General features: G+C 38.2%; 2 protein-coding genes across 2 annotated transcripts; both read left to right on the forward strand.

Moving 5' to 3' along the window:
- Positions 1-1,277: 1,277 nt before the first annotated feature.
- On the forward strand, positions 1,278-6,850 carry LOC149393599 (cytochrome P450 78A5-like; the record flags this gene model as incomplete). The annotated part of the gene is made up of 2 exons (XM_089618087.1): positions 1,278-1,315; positions 5,350-6,850. Coding segments are annotated over 2 exons (1,539 nt in total), but the record flags the coding sequence as incomplete, so codon positions are not given.
- A 7,658-nt stretch (positions 6,851-14,508) lies between these two features.
- LOC149393600 (uncharacterized) lies at positions 14,509-16,488 on the forward strand. Its single transcript, XM_089618088.1, has 3 exons — positions 14,509-14,648; positions 15,187-15,438; positions 16,447-16,488. The coding sequence occupies exons 1-3, from the start codon at positions 14,571-14,573 to the stop codon at positions 16,486-16,488; spliced, it is 372 nt and encodes a 123-aa protein (XP_089474214.1). The 5' UTR covers positions 14,509-14,570.
- The last annotated feature ends 308 nt before the right edge of the window (positions 16,489-16,796 follow it).

Here is a 16,796-nt window from a genome sequence, read left to right on the forward strand (position 1 = left end):
AATTCCAAAGCGAATCAAATCAAACTCTTAAACGTTATTAAATAAATAAACATAAATTATTTATTTAAATACGCGAAATACATCACATTAATCAAATCCAAGAGTATTTAAACGCAAGACGCGATTAAAAGACTCACGAGTTAATCGATCTTTAATTTCGATAACTCTTTCTTAGAATCTTCAAAACCGGCTTCGTCGCCTTCGCCTCGTCCGGTTTCCGTTCGTCCGTCTAGATCTGTAATCAAGTCATCGAATCCGATAACGAGTCAATTTCACAATTTCAAACTCGTACCAAAATTCCCAAACTTGTCAACAAACCAAATAACTTGTCACAAAATCCACATTGACTCAAACCCGAACCAAATCAAGTCGAATCCACACTAACCAAAAACCGTTCTCAACGAACCGGAAAATTCAGCATCTCATACACATCATCACAGCCTCATAACAACATAAAATCCAAGATTCAAACCACACGGCTATGTTCACATAATCACCAAAATTCGTCCAAAAATTATTTCAATTCCAACAACGATTCTCAAACAATTCATGGACATCAACTTGCTAAAAAAACATCTCAGGATCACTAATCAACCTTCAAAAATTCAAGAACCCAAAATTTAGATCTTCAAACCCTAGCTTACGGGATTTTCGGCCAAAATGAATCCAAAACAAGAAATTCGAAAACAATCCTCAATCTCAAGCTATAATCATCAACAATCGAGTCCAATTAACGTATGAAACCAATCAATTTCACGAAAATCCTCATTGAAATCGAAAACCCCCAAATTTTCAATTTCAAAAACCCTAAATCTCAAAAAATCAATTCGGGTTTAGCTTTTCCTTACCGAGATTCTTGCGAATCCAGAGTCCTCGTCGCTGTAACTCTCGTTCCCGGCGTCTCTTCCTCAGGCGGTGGTCACGGCGAGCTCGCGGCGGCATCGCTTCGCTCGGTCGAGGCGCGCGCGATGGCTCGGCACCACGTGACGCGCGAAGGCGAGAGAGAGAGAGAGAGAAAGGGAAAGGGCGAGAGACGGTGGTGATGATGATTCTCGGTGAGCTTGAAAGAGATGACCGAGAGTTTTCTTTTCTTCTTTTTTTTTCCTCTGTGTTGCAGATGGGTCTCGCGCGAGAGAAGAGAAGCAGAGGAAGAAGAAGATCGAAAGAAGAGAGAGAAGGAGAGGCCGAAAATGAGAGGAAGAGATAATCCACGTGGCAAGTTCCTCTTGAGCCACATGTGCACAGGTAGCCCACTTCTTTAATGGCCACGTATCTCTCCAGACAGCCCCTTTCTATTTTTTTCTTTCAATCTCGTCCCTCAAAATGTTGCACATAAGTCCTTTCAAAATAAAATCTCACAATCTTGTCCTTAATTAATTGAAAATAATCTTGAAAAATAACCAAGAAAATTCTCATTAATTCTCGTTACCTTGAATATATTTAAGGGATTTCAGAATTTATTTTTTACTCTTGAGATTTTTAATCTCCGAGTACATTCCGAGTAATTTTATTCAGAAAATAATATCCGGTTTACTCGAATATCCTTATTCCGAAATTCCGTCACCCTCAATAATTATTTCATTCGTTCTCAAGCACTTAAATTTATTCCAACATTCAAGTGCTTTTCAAAAATCCTTTTCCTTATTGATTTATCCAAATTTACTATGAATTTCTTCCGAAATTCAAAAATTTCACTTAGAACGTGGAACGAGAAAATATAGAGAGAACATCTCTAATAAACTGAAACGAGAGAGATTGTGAATTTTATAACTCATTCAACACGGAGAGAGAAGAAAATTTCCTTTATTTATTGATAAGAGGAAATTTTTACAGAAGCTGACGTATACAAAAGTCGGGTCTCACAAAACTAGTCTCCAAAACTACCAAAGTAATAATCAGTAAACATTACAAACTCAAATTTCATCCAAAAAACTAGTCTCCAAAACTACCAAAGTAATTATCAGTAAGCATTACAAACCCAATTTTCCTCCAAAAAACTAGTCTCCAACACTACCAAAGTAAATTTCATCACCCATTTTCCAGGCTTTTCAGTTTGACTATGTTCAACAGAGTGTAATCATCATGCTTTATGGGCCGCTTGCTCCTTCTCTTCGAAACTACACAATCCAACATAGAATAATTAAAAAGCACAAACAACTTTTGAAAATTGTTTAAATAAACCATGAAATATAGGCAAAACAGTTTGAAATCAATATGAACTTACCATACACGCGGACAAATTCTTTCGCCGGAGGGTCTTTTTCGGCAGAGGGTTGACGAAGTCGTCGTCGTCGTCATCAGGGGCTGCCACAGTGCTTGCCGTTTTGGGGGCTGCCACGGTGGTTGCCGTCTCAGGGGCTGCCACGGTGGTTGCCGTCTCGGGGGCTGCCACAGTGCTTCCCAAGTACCATCAAATAAACAACATATATTAACGTTTGAACCTGTTAAGAAGTTAAAAAGTATACATTAGAAGTCAAGTCTGTACAAGTTAAAAAGTTCGAAATGCAATCGAAATAACACCTATAAAGTTCGAAATTACAAACTTCAAATTCGAACTTTTTCCTGAACCCAACATGACGAACCCAAACTCTTTTTTTTTTCAGGAAATCAAACAACTCTCTTACAAAATATCATCGAATTAGGGATCGAAACTTACCCATTTTTCTTCTCTCAACTGGTTAACTACATAGAAGGCCCAACAAATTTGAGTTTAAAGGAATTAGGGCGTGGGCATCGTATGCTTCGAAATGCAATCGAAATAACAGCTATAAAGTTCGAAATTACAGACAACAAATTCGAACTTTTTGCTGGATCCCACATGACGAACCCAAACTCATTTTTTTTTTCAGGAAATCAAACAAATCTCTTACAAAATATCATCGAATTAGGGATCGAAACTTGCCCATTAGTGCGTGAGGGTTTGCCGTGCGTGGGGTTTGTGGGTTTTGCTCCCTCTTTTTATTTCTAATTTGTTAACCTGATTTCCCTTGGCATTTAACTCTGATGAAGGAATAATAAGCAGCAGGGTATTTATGACTTTTCATCACTAAAAATGCTTGGTTTTCTTAAGAGTACCAAAACATGGCTTTATTTTCAAATGGTGTGTCACACAATGCTTGGTTTATCAAGTTTCCTTTTTCTTATAAAACGCATGGCTGGTGAGATTCGGAGCATTGAATCGCATTTGCACAAGTATATGCTCATTTACTAGATATACTATTAAGATTATAATCCTCGAACTTAGCATCGCTAATTGAAATGATAACAATATAGCGACGATAATATCGTCGCTAAATAGTTTCCCGCGAACTTAGCGACGACAGAAAATAATTAGCGACAATATAATCGTCGCTAAATGTCTTTGCCGCCAAACTTTGGAATTTTTAGCACCAAATTTTCATACTATTTTAGCGACGATCTTATCGTCGCTAAAAGCATGATTAACGACGATATATTAGCGAAGACTTAATCGTCGCTAATAGTTTCGTAGCTAAATGTCATATTTCTTGTAGTGTGTTCATATAAGGCTTTGTTTGTACTATTGACTACTTGATAGTTAAATCCTTTCCCCTGGCTGAGAGCCCCCAGATGTAGGTGACGTTGCACCGAACTGGATAACCATATTGTGTGCTTTTACTTTTACGCACTGCTTATTTCATTATTCATTATCTGTGTTAGAGCAAGTTGTCAGACACATTGACTCTACATTGCGTGCGATCATCCTCTTCTAAAAAAGAATTTCATAAAGAAAAAAAAATCTAAACACAAACACAAATAGTACACTAGAAAATGAAATAAAAAAAGATAATATCAACAATATGGAAAATAAAACTCTTTTCATTTCAATTTTTGTGTATTTGTAATATATCTTATAATCACGAGTGGTAAAAAAGATAGTTCGCTCATGCTCTCAGGGATCCTAACGAGATCCTACGTTGCGTATACTTTTTTGAATCCTGAACCATCAACTAAACTCTATATATACCTCTCTAAAAAAACGCCGTCTAAACTTTTTTTCTTTTACGTGGATCCTACAGGTATCTTAGCGGATGAATAGACAGCGATCAAAACGCACCGCTATACACTTTTTTTAATGCGTTTTATTAGAGCGTCAAAACCACAATTTTTTAGTAGCGATTAATTTCTCAATCGAAAATGGATATGCCTTGCCCAACCAAGTTTGTACAGAATATAATTTCAAGTGTCGTTGGAAGTTAAGCAAAAATACAATGTACCGGATAATTAAAAATTTCGATATAAAAAAATGATATAACTTACATTAATTTAGATCTACTACTACTTTCACTAAAAACAAATACCATTTCCAGAATAAGTTACAATAAAAAGGAAAGAAGCACAAAAGAACACAACGTATACTGAACAAATTAAATTAGTAGAAGAAGGGAAAAAAAAATTACGGAAAAGAAATCATTGGCAATCATTACATTAATTGCAAGAGTAAAATGATAAAAAGATGATGTGTAAAAAGAGGTGACACCAAAGTTTTCTTATAAAGCAATGGTATATATTTTGAAATAAAAGAAACCTTGACTGGTGATATTCGGAGCATTGAATTGCATTTGCACCAGTATATGCTCATTTACTAGATATACTATTAAGATTATAATCCTCCCCGAGAGAAAGTATATACGGTAGTACTTGGCACAAACTAATACCATATCACAAGAGGAAACGAACACAAGAAATAGCCAACGACGTAAGTTGACTGGATTCACAAAGAAAGAAGAAGAAAAAAGAAAACGAATAAGCAATAATTGGCAATCATTCACTGATTGCAGAAGTAAAATGAGACACAAGTCAGTATGCATAAATCGAAGGAGTGACACCTAGTTTTCCTATAAAGCATGGTATTATTATGAAATAATAGAAGGCTTTAATGGTGTAATTCGGAGCATTGAACCGTATTTGCACCCATTTACAACATACTATAATGTATTAAGATTATGATCATTCCCGAGAGAAAGTAATTACCATCTATATAGATCTGCAAAGAAAGAAATAGAAAAGTAAAGAAAACGAAACGATCATAATTTATGTGAAGTAATAAAGGCAATAAATGAAATATGACCACGGTTAATTAGTAACAATAGAGGGCGTGCATGTTTTTGAGTCTAGGGTTAGTTGAAAGAAAGGCATGCATGAGCGAGCGAGCAGTATATAAAGAGCGCAGTGGAGTGATCTAAACACACACTCTTCTCTTCTCTTCTCGACTTATTCACTCATCTCTTCGCAACCCTAAAACCCAGCAGCAAGAGCCATGTCCACGTCGGACATCAACTACGACCTTCTTCTCCTCCCTCACATTGTTCAAACGGCATGGTCGTCGTCGTCGTTTGTGGCGCTGGCCGCGGCGTTCCTGTCGGTGGCTGCTCTGGGCCTGTGGCTGGCACCGGGGGGGCTTGCGTGGGCCCTTCTGAAGGCAAAGTCCAAGATACGGGGCCCGCACGGATGGCCCGTGACGGGGCTGCTCTCGGTGTTCACTCAGGCGACGCCCCACAGAGCCCTTGCCTCGCTGGCTGAGAGGCTGGGAGCGAAGCCGCTGATGGCGTTCTCGGTGGGTCTGACCCGGTTCGTGATATCGAGCCAGCCCGAGACGGCAAAAGAGATTCTGGGGAGCTCGGCATTCGCGGACAGGCCTGTGAAGGAGTCAGCTTACGAGCTTCTGTTCCACCGAGCCATGGGGTTCGCTCCGTACGGAGACTACTGGCGCAGCCTGAGGAGGATCTCGGCCACCCACCTTTTCAGCCCGAAGAAGATCGCGGACTTCGGAGGGTTCCGGCAGAGAACGGGGATGAAGATGGCGGAGCAGATCACGGGGTCCATGCTCAACCAAGGCCATGTCCAAGTGAAGAACATCCTCCACTTCGGCTCCCTTAACAACGTGATGATGACCGTGTTCGGGCGCACATACGACTTCTCGGGCGCGAGAGACGACGAGGCTGCCGAGCTCGAGGCCATGGTCGCCGAGGGCTACGAGCTCCTGGGCATCTTCAACTGGAGCGACCACTTCCCACTCCTCGCGCGCCTCGACCTCCAGGGAGTGAGGCGCCGATGCAAGACCCTCGTCGGCAAAGTCAACTCTTTCGTCGGCAACATCATCAAGGAGCACCGCGACAACCAGGTCGGCGACGACAGGGTCGGGGACTTCGTGGACGTCCTCCTCGATCTCGAGAAGACCGACAACACCAAGCTCAGCGAGTCCGACATGATAGCAGTTCTGTGGGAAATGATCTTCCGTGGGACCGACACCGTGGCCATCCTGCTGGAGTGGGTCCTGGCCAGGATGGTCCTCCACCCCGACATCCAATCCAAAGTGCAGGCCGAGATCAAGTCAGTCGCCGGAGACCGCCCCGTCACCGACTCCGACATCCCCAGAATGCCCTACCTCCAGGCCGTCGTCAAGGAGACCCTCAGAGTCCACCCCCCGGGCCCGCTGCTCTCGTGGGCCCGCCTCGCCATCCACGACGTCCACATCGGCGACGCCCTCGTCCCCAAGGGCACCACCGCCATGGTCAACATGTGGTCCATCACCCACGACCCCGCTGTGTGGGCCCAGCCCGAGCAGTACCGCCCAGAGCGCTTCCTCGACGAGGACGTCCCCATCCTCGGCTCCGACCTCAGGCTCGCTCCCTTCGGTGCCGGCAGGCGTGTCTGCCCCGGCAAGGCATTGGGCCTCGCCTCCGCCCATCTCTGGCTCGCCCAGCTCCTCCAGAACTTCCACTGGCTCCCCTCCGACACCCACCCCGTCGATCTCACCGAAGTCCTCAACCTCTCCATGGAGATGAACACCCCTCTCCTCTGCAAGGCCATCCCCACCACCACCGCTTAATTACTTACTGTCTTTTCCTCTCGTCTCCCCTTATTTAAATTTTAAACGGGCTTATCTTGTCCTTTACCTACTTAGCTTGCTTGCTTGCTTGCTTTCTTGGCTTCTGGACTATCAAATTGCCTCTTCATGGGTATTAATATAAGCCTATATATGTCCCCTTAATACCTCCGCATATCAATGGAAATGCTTTTTGTTTTCTTCTTTTAATCTTATTTTGATTGCTTTTTTATCATCTAACTTCTAAAATGCATATATCAAAATACACAAACATATAATGGTCTTCATGCTCCAGCTTCTGCTGAGACATCATTCCTCTTGTGCGCAGATTGTAATTCTGGCAAGTTTTCGGTTTTTCCAGATTGCCTTGTTGGTGACTTTATTATGCAATATTCTTGCGAGTATGAGTAAGGAAACCCTAGATACACTGACAATATTCTTGCGAGTAATTCTGGCAAGACTGAATGTATTTGCTCAATTGAAAAGGATCTCAAATTCAGGGGGAGTCCATGGTCTAGGTATTCACTAGTGGTAATAGTTTCTAGGGCTTTGATTTTGTGTTCTAATCATATAAGACCTTGCTTGTATTATAGACTACTATATAGTGAAATCATTTCCACTGACAAAATGCCCCCAGACGTAGATGATATTGCACCTAACTGGGTAACCATATTGTGTGTCTTTTCTTTATTGCACTGTTTGTTGTTTATCCATTATCTGTTTTTAAGCAAGTTGTCGAACACATTATGTGCGACATCTTGTCTTTGTGAATAATCAGAATTTTACAAGCAGAGACAAAGAGAATTGAGGATTGAGAGAAGAAAGAGGGAAAAATTTAGATTTTCGATATCTAGCAAAGAACTTGAATGTAACGGTATTTTTTTTCACTCAAATTTGGAGAGGCTGTTTTGTGTGTCGTTGCTTCCTTAATAAGGGTAATAAAGGTGATTGCTTCCTTCATAATCCGATTTTCTCTATAGATACCTAATTTGTGTATTTAACTAATTGGTAAGATTGTTCATCTTATATGCCACTTTTTATTGATGGTATTATTCTTAACCCCTTTTTAATGGAGATTACAGCTTTGCTTAAGTATTTCATTGATAAGTGGAAAGTGTCTTAATGGTCCCGTAATATTTCACTTTTTTCTTGAGCATTTCCACCTTAAAATTATTGTGTTTGATTGTTTTTGCTTTGTTTTTATTAACTTTGTTTGTGTGTTTCGATTGAATTGCTTACCTTGACTGATTTGAAGGTGCACAATAAAGTTGGGAAAATCATATTCATCAATTTTTTATTTAACAAAGTATTTTTGGGTGGAAACTTGGTATGCATTCATACAACACAATACCATAAGTAGAATGCTTAAATTAAGCATCTCCAACTGCAAAACGTCTCCAACCTTCTAAATTTGTAAAAAATTAGCTTAGGAACTACGATAATATATATATATATATATAGCTTTTTATTAGTTATAAATTATTCAAATTTTTTTGTGTATTTCTAATATATCTCATAATAACGAGTCGTAAAAAAGAGAGTTCGCTCACGCTCTCAAGAATCCTACCGAGATCTACGTTTGCGTATACCTTTTTGAACCCTGAACCATCAACTAAACTCCAAAGCTCTCTAAAAAATGCCGTCTAGACTTTTTTGACTAAGATCCTATAGGTATTTTAGTGTATGAATAGACAGCGATTTTTTAAAATTGCCATCTAAAAGTTTTAATACCACTTGTTTTGACAGCGACCAAAATACGCCGCTATGTACACTTTTTTAGGGACTGTTTGGTAGTTCACTCAAACTTTTTTTGTTTTCATATATTTGTAGTTTAAAATTTTTTTCCAGTTGTTTTCAAATAACTGTTTGGTAAGGATTTCAGTTTTTTTTTTCCAGTTTTTTTTTATAATTATAGTGTAATAATTCACATAAGAATTAGGCGTCGAGATATATACTAATTGAAAGTCTTTGCTGCAAAAATAATGGTCGTACTTTTTGTAATAATGATTGTTCACAAGTTCATCGAAAACACCGTTTCTCTTTGTAGTCAATACAACAAATATCAAATTTTGATACATAATGTTGACTAAAATTAGTAAAAACTCATGTGCTCGACGAGAGGATCACGAACAATTAATAGTTTGTAAAATGAAGTTCCGATTGTTTAAAGTTAGCCATAATTGTAAAACTTAAGTTTTACAGGGAACGAAACCAAATTCGATAATCAAAAGTGAGGAAAATGAAATGATGTTGAGAGGAGAGAAGAAAATGTCAAGATGATATATTAAAAAAAAGAAAAAAAAAGTTAAAAAAGTTGGGTGAAAAAATTAGAAAACACCTAAAAACTGTATTCTGATTTTCTTCATTAAAACAGAAAACAGTTTGATAACTTTTTGAGTTGTATTCTGAAAATCATCAAACAAATAGTCAATTCAGTTTTTTCAAAAAACTGTTCAAGTTAGAAAAGTCAAAAACAGTTTTCAAATGAAGAAACAAACAGGGAATGAACCCTATTTTTTTAGTAGTGAATTTCTCAATGGAAAATGGATATGCCTTGCCCAACCAAGTTTATAGGGTATAATTTCAAGTGTCGTTGCAAGTTGTGCAACAATACAATGTACCGGATAATTAAAAATTTCGATATAAAAAAATGATATAACTTTAAATTAAGTTTGATCTAATACTACTTTTGACTAAAAACAAATACCATTTCCAGAAGTTTCAATAAAAAGGAAAGAAGCACAAAAGAACCCAACGTATACTGAACAAATTAAATTAGTAGAAGAAGGGAAAAACAATTACGGAAAAGAAATCATCGGCAATCATTACATTAACTGCAGCAGTAAAATGAGAAAAAAGATGTGGTGTAAAAAGAGGTGACACCAAGTTTTCTTAGGAAAACTTGATAAACCAAGCATTGTGTGACACACCATTTGAAAATAAAGTTATGTTTTGGTACTCTTAGGAAAATCAAGCATTTTTAGTGATGAAAAGTCATAAATACAGTACTGTTGCTTATTCTTCCTTCATCAGAGTTAAATGTCAAGTGAAATCAGGTTAACAAATTCGAAATAAAAAGAGGGAGCAAAACCCACAAACCCCACGCACGGCAAACCCCCACGCACGGAAAACCCCACGCACGGCAAACCCCCACGCACGAATGGGTAAGTTTCGATCCCTAATTCGATGATATTTTGTCAGAGATTTGTTTGATTTCCTAAAAAAAGGAGTTTGGGTTCGTCATGTGGGATCCAAGAAAAAGTTCGAGTTTGTTGTCTGTAATTTCGAACTTTATAGCTGTTATTTCGATTGTATTTCGAAGCTTACGATGCCCACGCCCTAATTCCTTTAAACTCAAATTTGTTGGGCCTTCTATTTAGTCAGTTGAGAGAAGAAAAATGGGTAAGTTTCGATCCCTAATTCGATGATATTTTGTAAGAGAGTTGTTTGATTTCCTGAAAAAAAAAAAAAAAAAAGGAGTTTGGGTTCGTCATGTTGGGTTCAGGAAAAAGTTCGAATTTGTTATCTGTAATTTCGAACTTTATAGCGGTTATTTCAATTGCATTTCGAACTTTTTAACTTGTACAGATTTGACTTATAATGTATACTTTTTAACTTATTAACATGTTCAAACGTTAATATATGTTGTTTATTTGATGGTACTTGGGTGAACAAAGGTACAAAATGGGAATATACTAATGAATCGCGATTCGAACTGCGTGCACTCGCGAAAGACATATCTCGGGCGGAGCTATCAATCGCTATGTACGAAGTTTTTTGTGTCGATGAGTCGTTATACGATTTGAAACTTGAAGATGCGTATTTTTGGGCTGGAAGATCAATGCCTCTTCTCATTTTGGCATCGGACGCTAATGGATTTTAGAGTTTACAGTTATTTTATGTATTGGATTTCAGAGTTTTCAGTTATTCATGTGTTGGATTTCAGACATTTCAGTTATTCATGTGTTGGATTTCAGACATTTCAGTTATTCATGTGTTGAATAACAGGCATTTAAGTTATTTTATGTAATGGATTTCAGAGATTTCAGTTATTTTATGTAATGGATTTCAGAGTTTTCAGTTATTCATATGTTGGATTTCAGACATTTCAGTTATTTTTTGTAATGGATTTAAGACATTTCAATTAGTTTATGTGTTTGATTTCAAACATTTTAGTTAGTTTATGTGTTTGATTTCAGACATTTCAGTTAGTTTATGTGTTTGATTTTAGACATTTCAGGTTATTCATGTGTTGGATTTCAGACATTTCAAGTTATTCATGTGTTGAATTTCAGATATTTCAGTTATTTTTTGTAATGAATTTCAGAGTTTTCAGTTAGTTTATGTGTTTGATTTCAGACATTTCAGGTTATTCATGTGTTGAATTTCAGACATTTCAGGTTATTCATGTGTTGAATTTCAGACATTTCAGGTTATTCATGTGTTGAATTTCAGACATTTCAGGTTATTCATGTGTTGGATTTCAGATATTTTAAGTTATTTTTTTAAATGGATTTCAGACATTTTAAGTTATTTTTTTAAATGGATTTCAGACATTTTAAGTTATTTTTTGTAATGGATTTCAAAGATTTCAGTAAACATTACAAACCCAAATTTCATCCAAAAAACTAGTCTCCAAAACTACCAAAGTAATAATCAGTAAACATTACAAACTCAAATTTCATCCAAAAAACTAGTCTCCAAAACTACCAAAGTAATTATCAGTAAACATTACAAACCCAATTTTCCTCCAAAAAACTAGTCTCCAACACTACCAAAGTAAATTTCATCACCCATTTTTCAGGCTTTTCAGTTTGACTATGTTCAACAGAGTGTAATCATCATGCTTTATGGGCCGCTTGCTCCTTCTCTTCGAAACTACACAATCCAACATAGAATAATTAAAAAGCACAAACAACTTTTGAAAATTGTTTAAATAAACCATGAAATATAGGCAAAACAGTTTGAAATCAATATGAACTTACCATACACGCGGACAAATTCTTTCGCCGGAGGGTCTTTTTCGGCAGAGGGTTGACGAAGTCGTCGTCGTCGTCGTCAGGGGCTGCCACAGTGCTTGCCGTTTTGGGGGCTGCCACGGTGGTTGCCGTCTAGGGGGCTGCCACGGTGGTTGCCGTCTCAGGGGCTGCCACGGTGGTTGCCGTCTCGGGGGCTGCCACAGTGCTTCCCAAGTACCATCAAATAAACAACATATATTAACGTTTGAACCTGTTAAGAAGTTAAAAAGTATACATTAGAAGTCAAGTCTGTACAAGTTAAAAAGTTCGAAATGCAATCGAAATAACACCTATAAAGTTCGAAATTACAGACTTCAAATTCGAACTTTTTCCTGAACCCAACATGACGAACCCATACTCTTTTTTTTTTTTCAGGAAATCAAACAACTCTCTTACAAAATATTATCGAATTAGGGATCGAAACTTACCCATTTTTCTTCTCTCAACTGGTTAACTACATAGAAGGCCCAACAAATTTGAGTTTAAAGGAATTAGGGCGTGGGCATCGTATGCTTCGAAATGCAATCGAAATAACAGCTATAAAGTTCGAAATTACAGACAACAAATTCGAACTTTTTGCTGGATCCCACATGACGAACCCAAACTCATTTTTTTTTTCAGGAAATCAAACAAATCTCTTACAAAATATCATCGAATTAGGGATCGAAACTTGCCCATTAGTGCGTGAGGGTTTGCCGTGCGTGGGGTTTGTGGGTTTTGCTCCCTCTTTTTATTTCTAATTTGTTAACCTGATTTCCCTTGGCATTTAACTCTGATGAAGGAATAATAAGCAGCAGGGTATTTATGACTTTTCATCACTAAAAATGCTTGGTTTTCTTAAGAGTACCAAAACATGGCTTTATTTTCAAATGGTGTGTCACACAATGCTTGGTTTATCAAGTTTCCTTTTTCTTATAAAACGCATGGCTGGTGAGATTCGGAGCATTGAATCGCATTTGCACAAGTATATGCTCATTTACTAGATATACTATTAAGATTATAATCCTCGAACTTAGCATCGCTAATTGAAATGATAACAATATAGCGACGATAATATCGTCGCTAAATAGTTTCCCGCGAACTTAGCGACGACAGAAAATAATTAGCGACAATATAATCGTCGCTAAATGTCTTTGCCGCCAAACTTTGGAATTTTTAGCACCAAATTTTCATACTATTTTAGCGACGATCTTATCGTCGTTAAAAGCATGATTAACGACGATATATTAGCGAAGACTTAATCGTCGCTAATAGTTTCGTAGCTAAATGTCATATTTCTTGTAGTGTGTTCATATAAGGCTTTGTTTGTACTATTGACTACTTGATAGTTAAATCCTTTCCCCTGGCTGAGAGCCCCCAGATGTAGATGACGTTGCACCGAACTGGATAACCATATTGTGTGCTTTTACTTTTACGCACTGCTTATTTCATTATTCATTATCTGTGTTAGAGCAAGTTGTCAGACACATTGACTCTACATTGCGTGCGATCATCCTCTTCTAAAAAAGAATTTCATAAAGAAAAAAAAAATCTAAACACAAACACAAATAGTACACTAGAAAATGAAATAAAAAAAGATAATATCAACAATATGGAAAATAAAACTCTTTTCATTTCAATTTTTGTGTATTTGTAATATATCTTATAATCACGAGTGGTAAAAAAGATAGTTCGCTCATGCTCTCAGGGATCCTAACGAGATCCTACGTTGCGTATACTTTTTTGAATCCTGAACCATCAACTAAACTCTATATATACCTCTCTAAAAAAACGCCGTCTAAACTTTTTTTCTTTTACGTGGATCCTACAGGTATCTTAGCGGATGAATAGACAGCGATCAAAACGCACCGCTATACACTTTTTTTAATGCGTTTTATTAGAGCGTCAAAACCACAATTTTTTAGTAGCGATTAATTTCTCAATGGAAAATGGATATGCCTTGCCCAACCAAGTTTGTACAGAATATAATTTCAAGTGTCGTTGGAAGTTAAGCAAAAATACAATGTACCGGATAATTAAAAATTTCGATATAAAAAAAATGATATAACTTACATTAATTTAGATCTACTACTACTTTCACTAAAAACAAATACCATTTCCAGAATAAGTTACAATAAAAAGGAAAGAAGCACAAAAGAACACAACGTATACTGAACAAATTAAATTAGTAGAAGAAGGGAAAAAAAATTACGGAAAAGAAATCATTGGCAATCATTACATTAATTGCAAGAGTAAAATGATAAAAAGATGATGTGTAAAAAGAGGTGACACCAAGTTTTCTTATAAAGCAATGGTATATATTTTGAAATAAAAGAAACCTTGACTGGTGATATTCGGAGCATTGAATTGCATTTGCACCAGTATATGCTCATTTACTAGATATACTATTAAGATTATAATCCTCCCCGAGAGAAAGTATATACGGTAGTACTTGGCACAAACTAATAGAGAAATTTCATTAAGTGGGCTTAAAAACCCATTAAATATCTCATTTAGACCATAATATTGAAAAATATCCCAAAATGGACTTTTGTACCATAATCGGACAAAAATGCCCTTATAACCTATTTGAATCTCAACTCAGTCTCATTCCCCCCGAAAACAACTCATCTCTCTCTCGCTCACTAAAAAAAAAAACCTCTACGATTGTGTACGAGTCGGTACGACGGCAGACGATCTTGTACGAGTCGGTACGATAGATAACGATGGCGTACGATGGAAATTCTTCGAGATCCGGCGGCGGTGATGCTCAGAAATCCCGACATCTCAAAACGTCGAAAAAGGTGAGTTTTTCAACTAATTTCTTGTTAAATCTCATAAAAATAGTCAGAATAGGTATTAGGACTTAGGATTTATCTGATTTGTGGTTATTTGAGCTGTTTTTGATCGGATTTAGAAAGTTAGGGTTAAAAATTGGGGGCAGTGTACGATGATATTCATGCATCGTACGATGTCGTACGATGCTGTACGATGTCGTACGATGAAATGCATAGGTCTGTACGATGCGATACGATGGTGTACGATGGGTTTATGTTTTTAAAAAAAAAGTGTCGTACGATGCTGTACGATTCTGTACGATTATGTACGATGGTTTTTAAAAAAATTAATTATTTTGTTTTACGATGTTGTACGATGATATACGATGCTATACGATGGTTTTTAAAAAAAATAAATTTTTGTCTTACGATGTTGTACAATGCTATACGATGCTATACGATGATGTTTTTAAAAAATTTAATTTCTTGTTTTACGATGATATACGATACTGTACGATGCTGTACGATGTTTTTAATTTCTGACCTAATTTTGTTGTTTTTTTAGGACAATTTGAACTACATGTACAACGTCTCATTCCCGGGGCGTATCACGTACGGTGGGACGGGGATCTTGAAGCTTGTACGGAGTAGATTCGATGAGCTCGGGATAAAAGAAAGAATCCTCGGGACTCCGTTCGAGCAATTTTTTACGGAGAGCGAGCTTGGTTTCTCACCGGTGCTCGTACATACTCTCCTTCAGAAGAAGATCGAGGCGACGGTACGCGGCGAGATACATTTTGGTATCGGAGGCAAACGGGTACGATTTGGACGCCTCTCGGGGATGACTTATGAAGACGGTCCGACCAAAGCCGAACAAGACGAGCGAAAGAACGATGGATTGATCACGGATCACTTGAACGGCGTTGCCGGAAGCAAGTTGAGCGCGTTGATCAACGCGTTCACCATATGTCGAAGCCCTGACGCTGCGTTCAAGCTCGGGCTGCTCGTATTCGTCTACGGGTATCTTCTGGGGCAGCCGGCCAACAAAGCCATCGAAGAAAGGTGGCAGAAATTTCTATACATCGTTCAAGACCTCCCATTCTTCTTCAAGATGCCTTGGGGAAATTTGAGTTGGGCAGAGACGTATTCCAGCTTGTCGGTGAACCTACGGCGTTATCACGAAACGCTGCAAAAGAAGTTGAAGGACAAGCCAGATGTGGCACAGAAAGAGGCCAAGTATACATTGACGGGTAATCTCCATACCCTTCATTACTGGGCGTACGAGGCTATCCCAGAGATCGGGATGAGGTTCGGGTCGAACCAGGGGATTCGTGTGCCCCGGATGCACTCGTGGTCTAGTAATGTGCTCATAATGGGCAAAGACATCGAGGCGGTCTTGAATAAAAAAACGGTAACTTTTTATTATTTATCGTTTATTAATGTATTTTACATTATTTTGGAATATTGGTAACGTTTATTAATGTATTGTAGGTGGGTGTTCTTCAAATGCTGAGACCAAGGGCACCAGAGAAAGAAATGTTCACTCTCCTCGAGACACAGACGAGCAAATGTCTGTATCCCATAGACGTCGAGGGCGAAGATGCGACAGAGCCGCGAGACATCGAAGAAGAAATAGATCGAGTCGCGACTGTTGCAGAAGATGCCATCGTCGGAGACTCCGACGACGAACACGTGTCAGACACTCCACGTGTTCGTCTTGCTAGTCCGACCACTCCCGCAATGGGATCGAGGCCTACAGCGACCTCTCGCGCCGACATTCCCGAGGCCTTTGTCATAACACGGGAAATGTGGGGAGAAATGCGAGCTTCCCAAGAACAACTGCGAGCATCTCAAGAACAACTGCTAGCATCCCAAAAACGAATGATTCAGTCACACGGGATAGTCTTACGTTCTCTTGCCACAACCGGCCGTAGAGTTGAGCGCATGAGTGTTAGACAGGTTAGAGTTCAAATTTAATTTAACGTTTTAAAGTTGAGTTTAAATTTAATTTAACGTTTTAGAGTTAAGTTTAAATATAATTTAACGTTTTAAAGTAGAGTTTAAATTTAATTTAACGTTTTAAAGTTGAGTTTAAATTTAATTTAACGTTTTAGAGTTACGTTTAAATATAATTTAACGTTTTAGAGTTAAGTTTAAATATAATTTAACGTTTTA

This window comes from Urtica dioica, chromosome 6, assembly GCF_054948205.1.
Source record: "Urtica dioica subsp. dioica isolate 48M chromosome 6, U.dioica_male_clone48M_v1_H2, whole genome shotgun sequence".
Lineage (NCBI taxonomy): Eukaryota > Viridiplantae > Streptophyta > Magnoliopsida > Rosales > Urticaceae > Urtica > Urtica dioica.

What these genes read in the sequence shown, in the direction of transcription:
- LOC149393600 (XM_089618088.1), top strand. Translation starts at nt 14,571, where the DNA reads ATGGCGTACGATGGAAATTCTTCGAGATCCGGCGGCGGTGATGCTCAG. An exon ending in ATCTCAAAACGTCGAAAAAG is followed by an intron (nt 14,649 to 15,186) that starts GTGAGTTTTTCA and finishes TTGTTTTTTTAG; the next exon opens with GACAATTTGAACTACATGTA. An exon ending in TTGGTATCGGAGGCAAACGG is followed by an intron (nt 15,439 to 16,446) that starts GTACGATTTGGA and finishes GAGAAATGCGAG; the next exon opens with CTTCCCAAGAACAACTGCGA.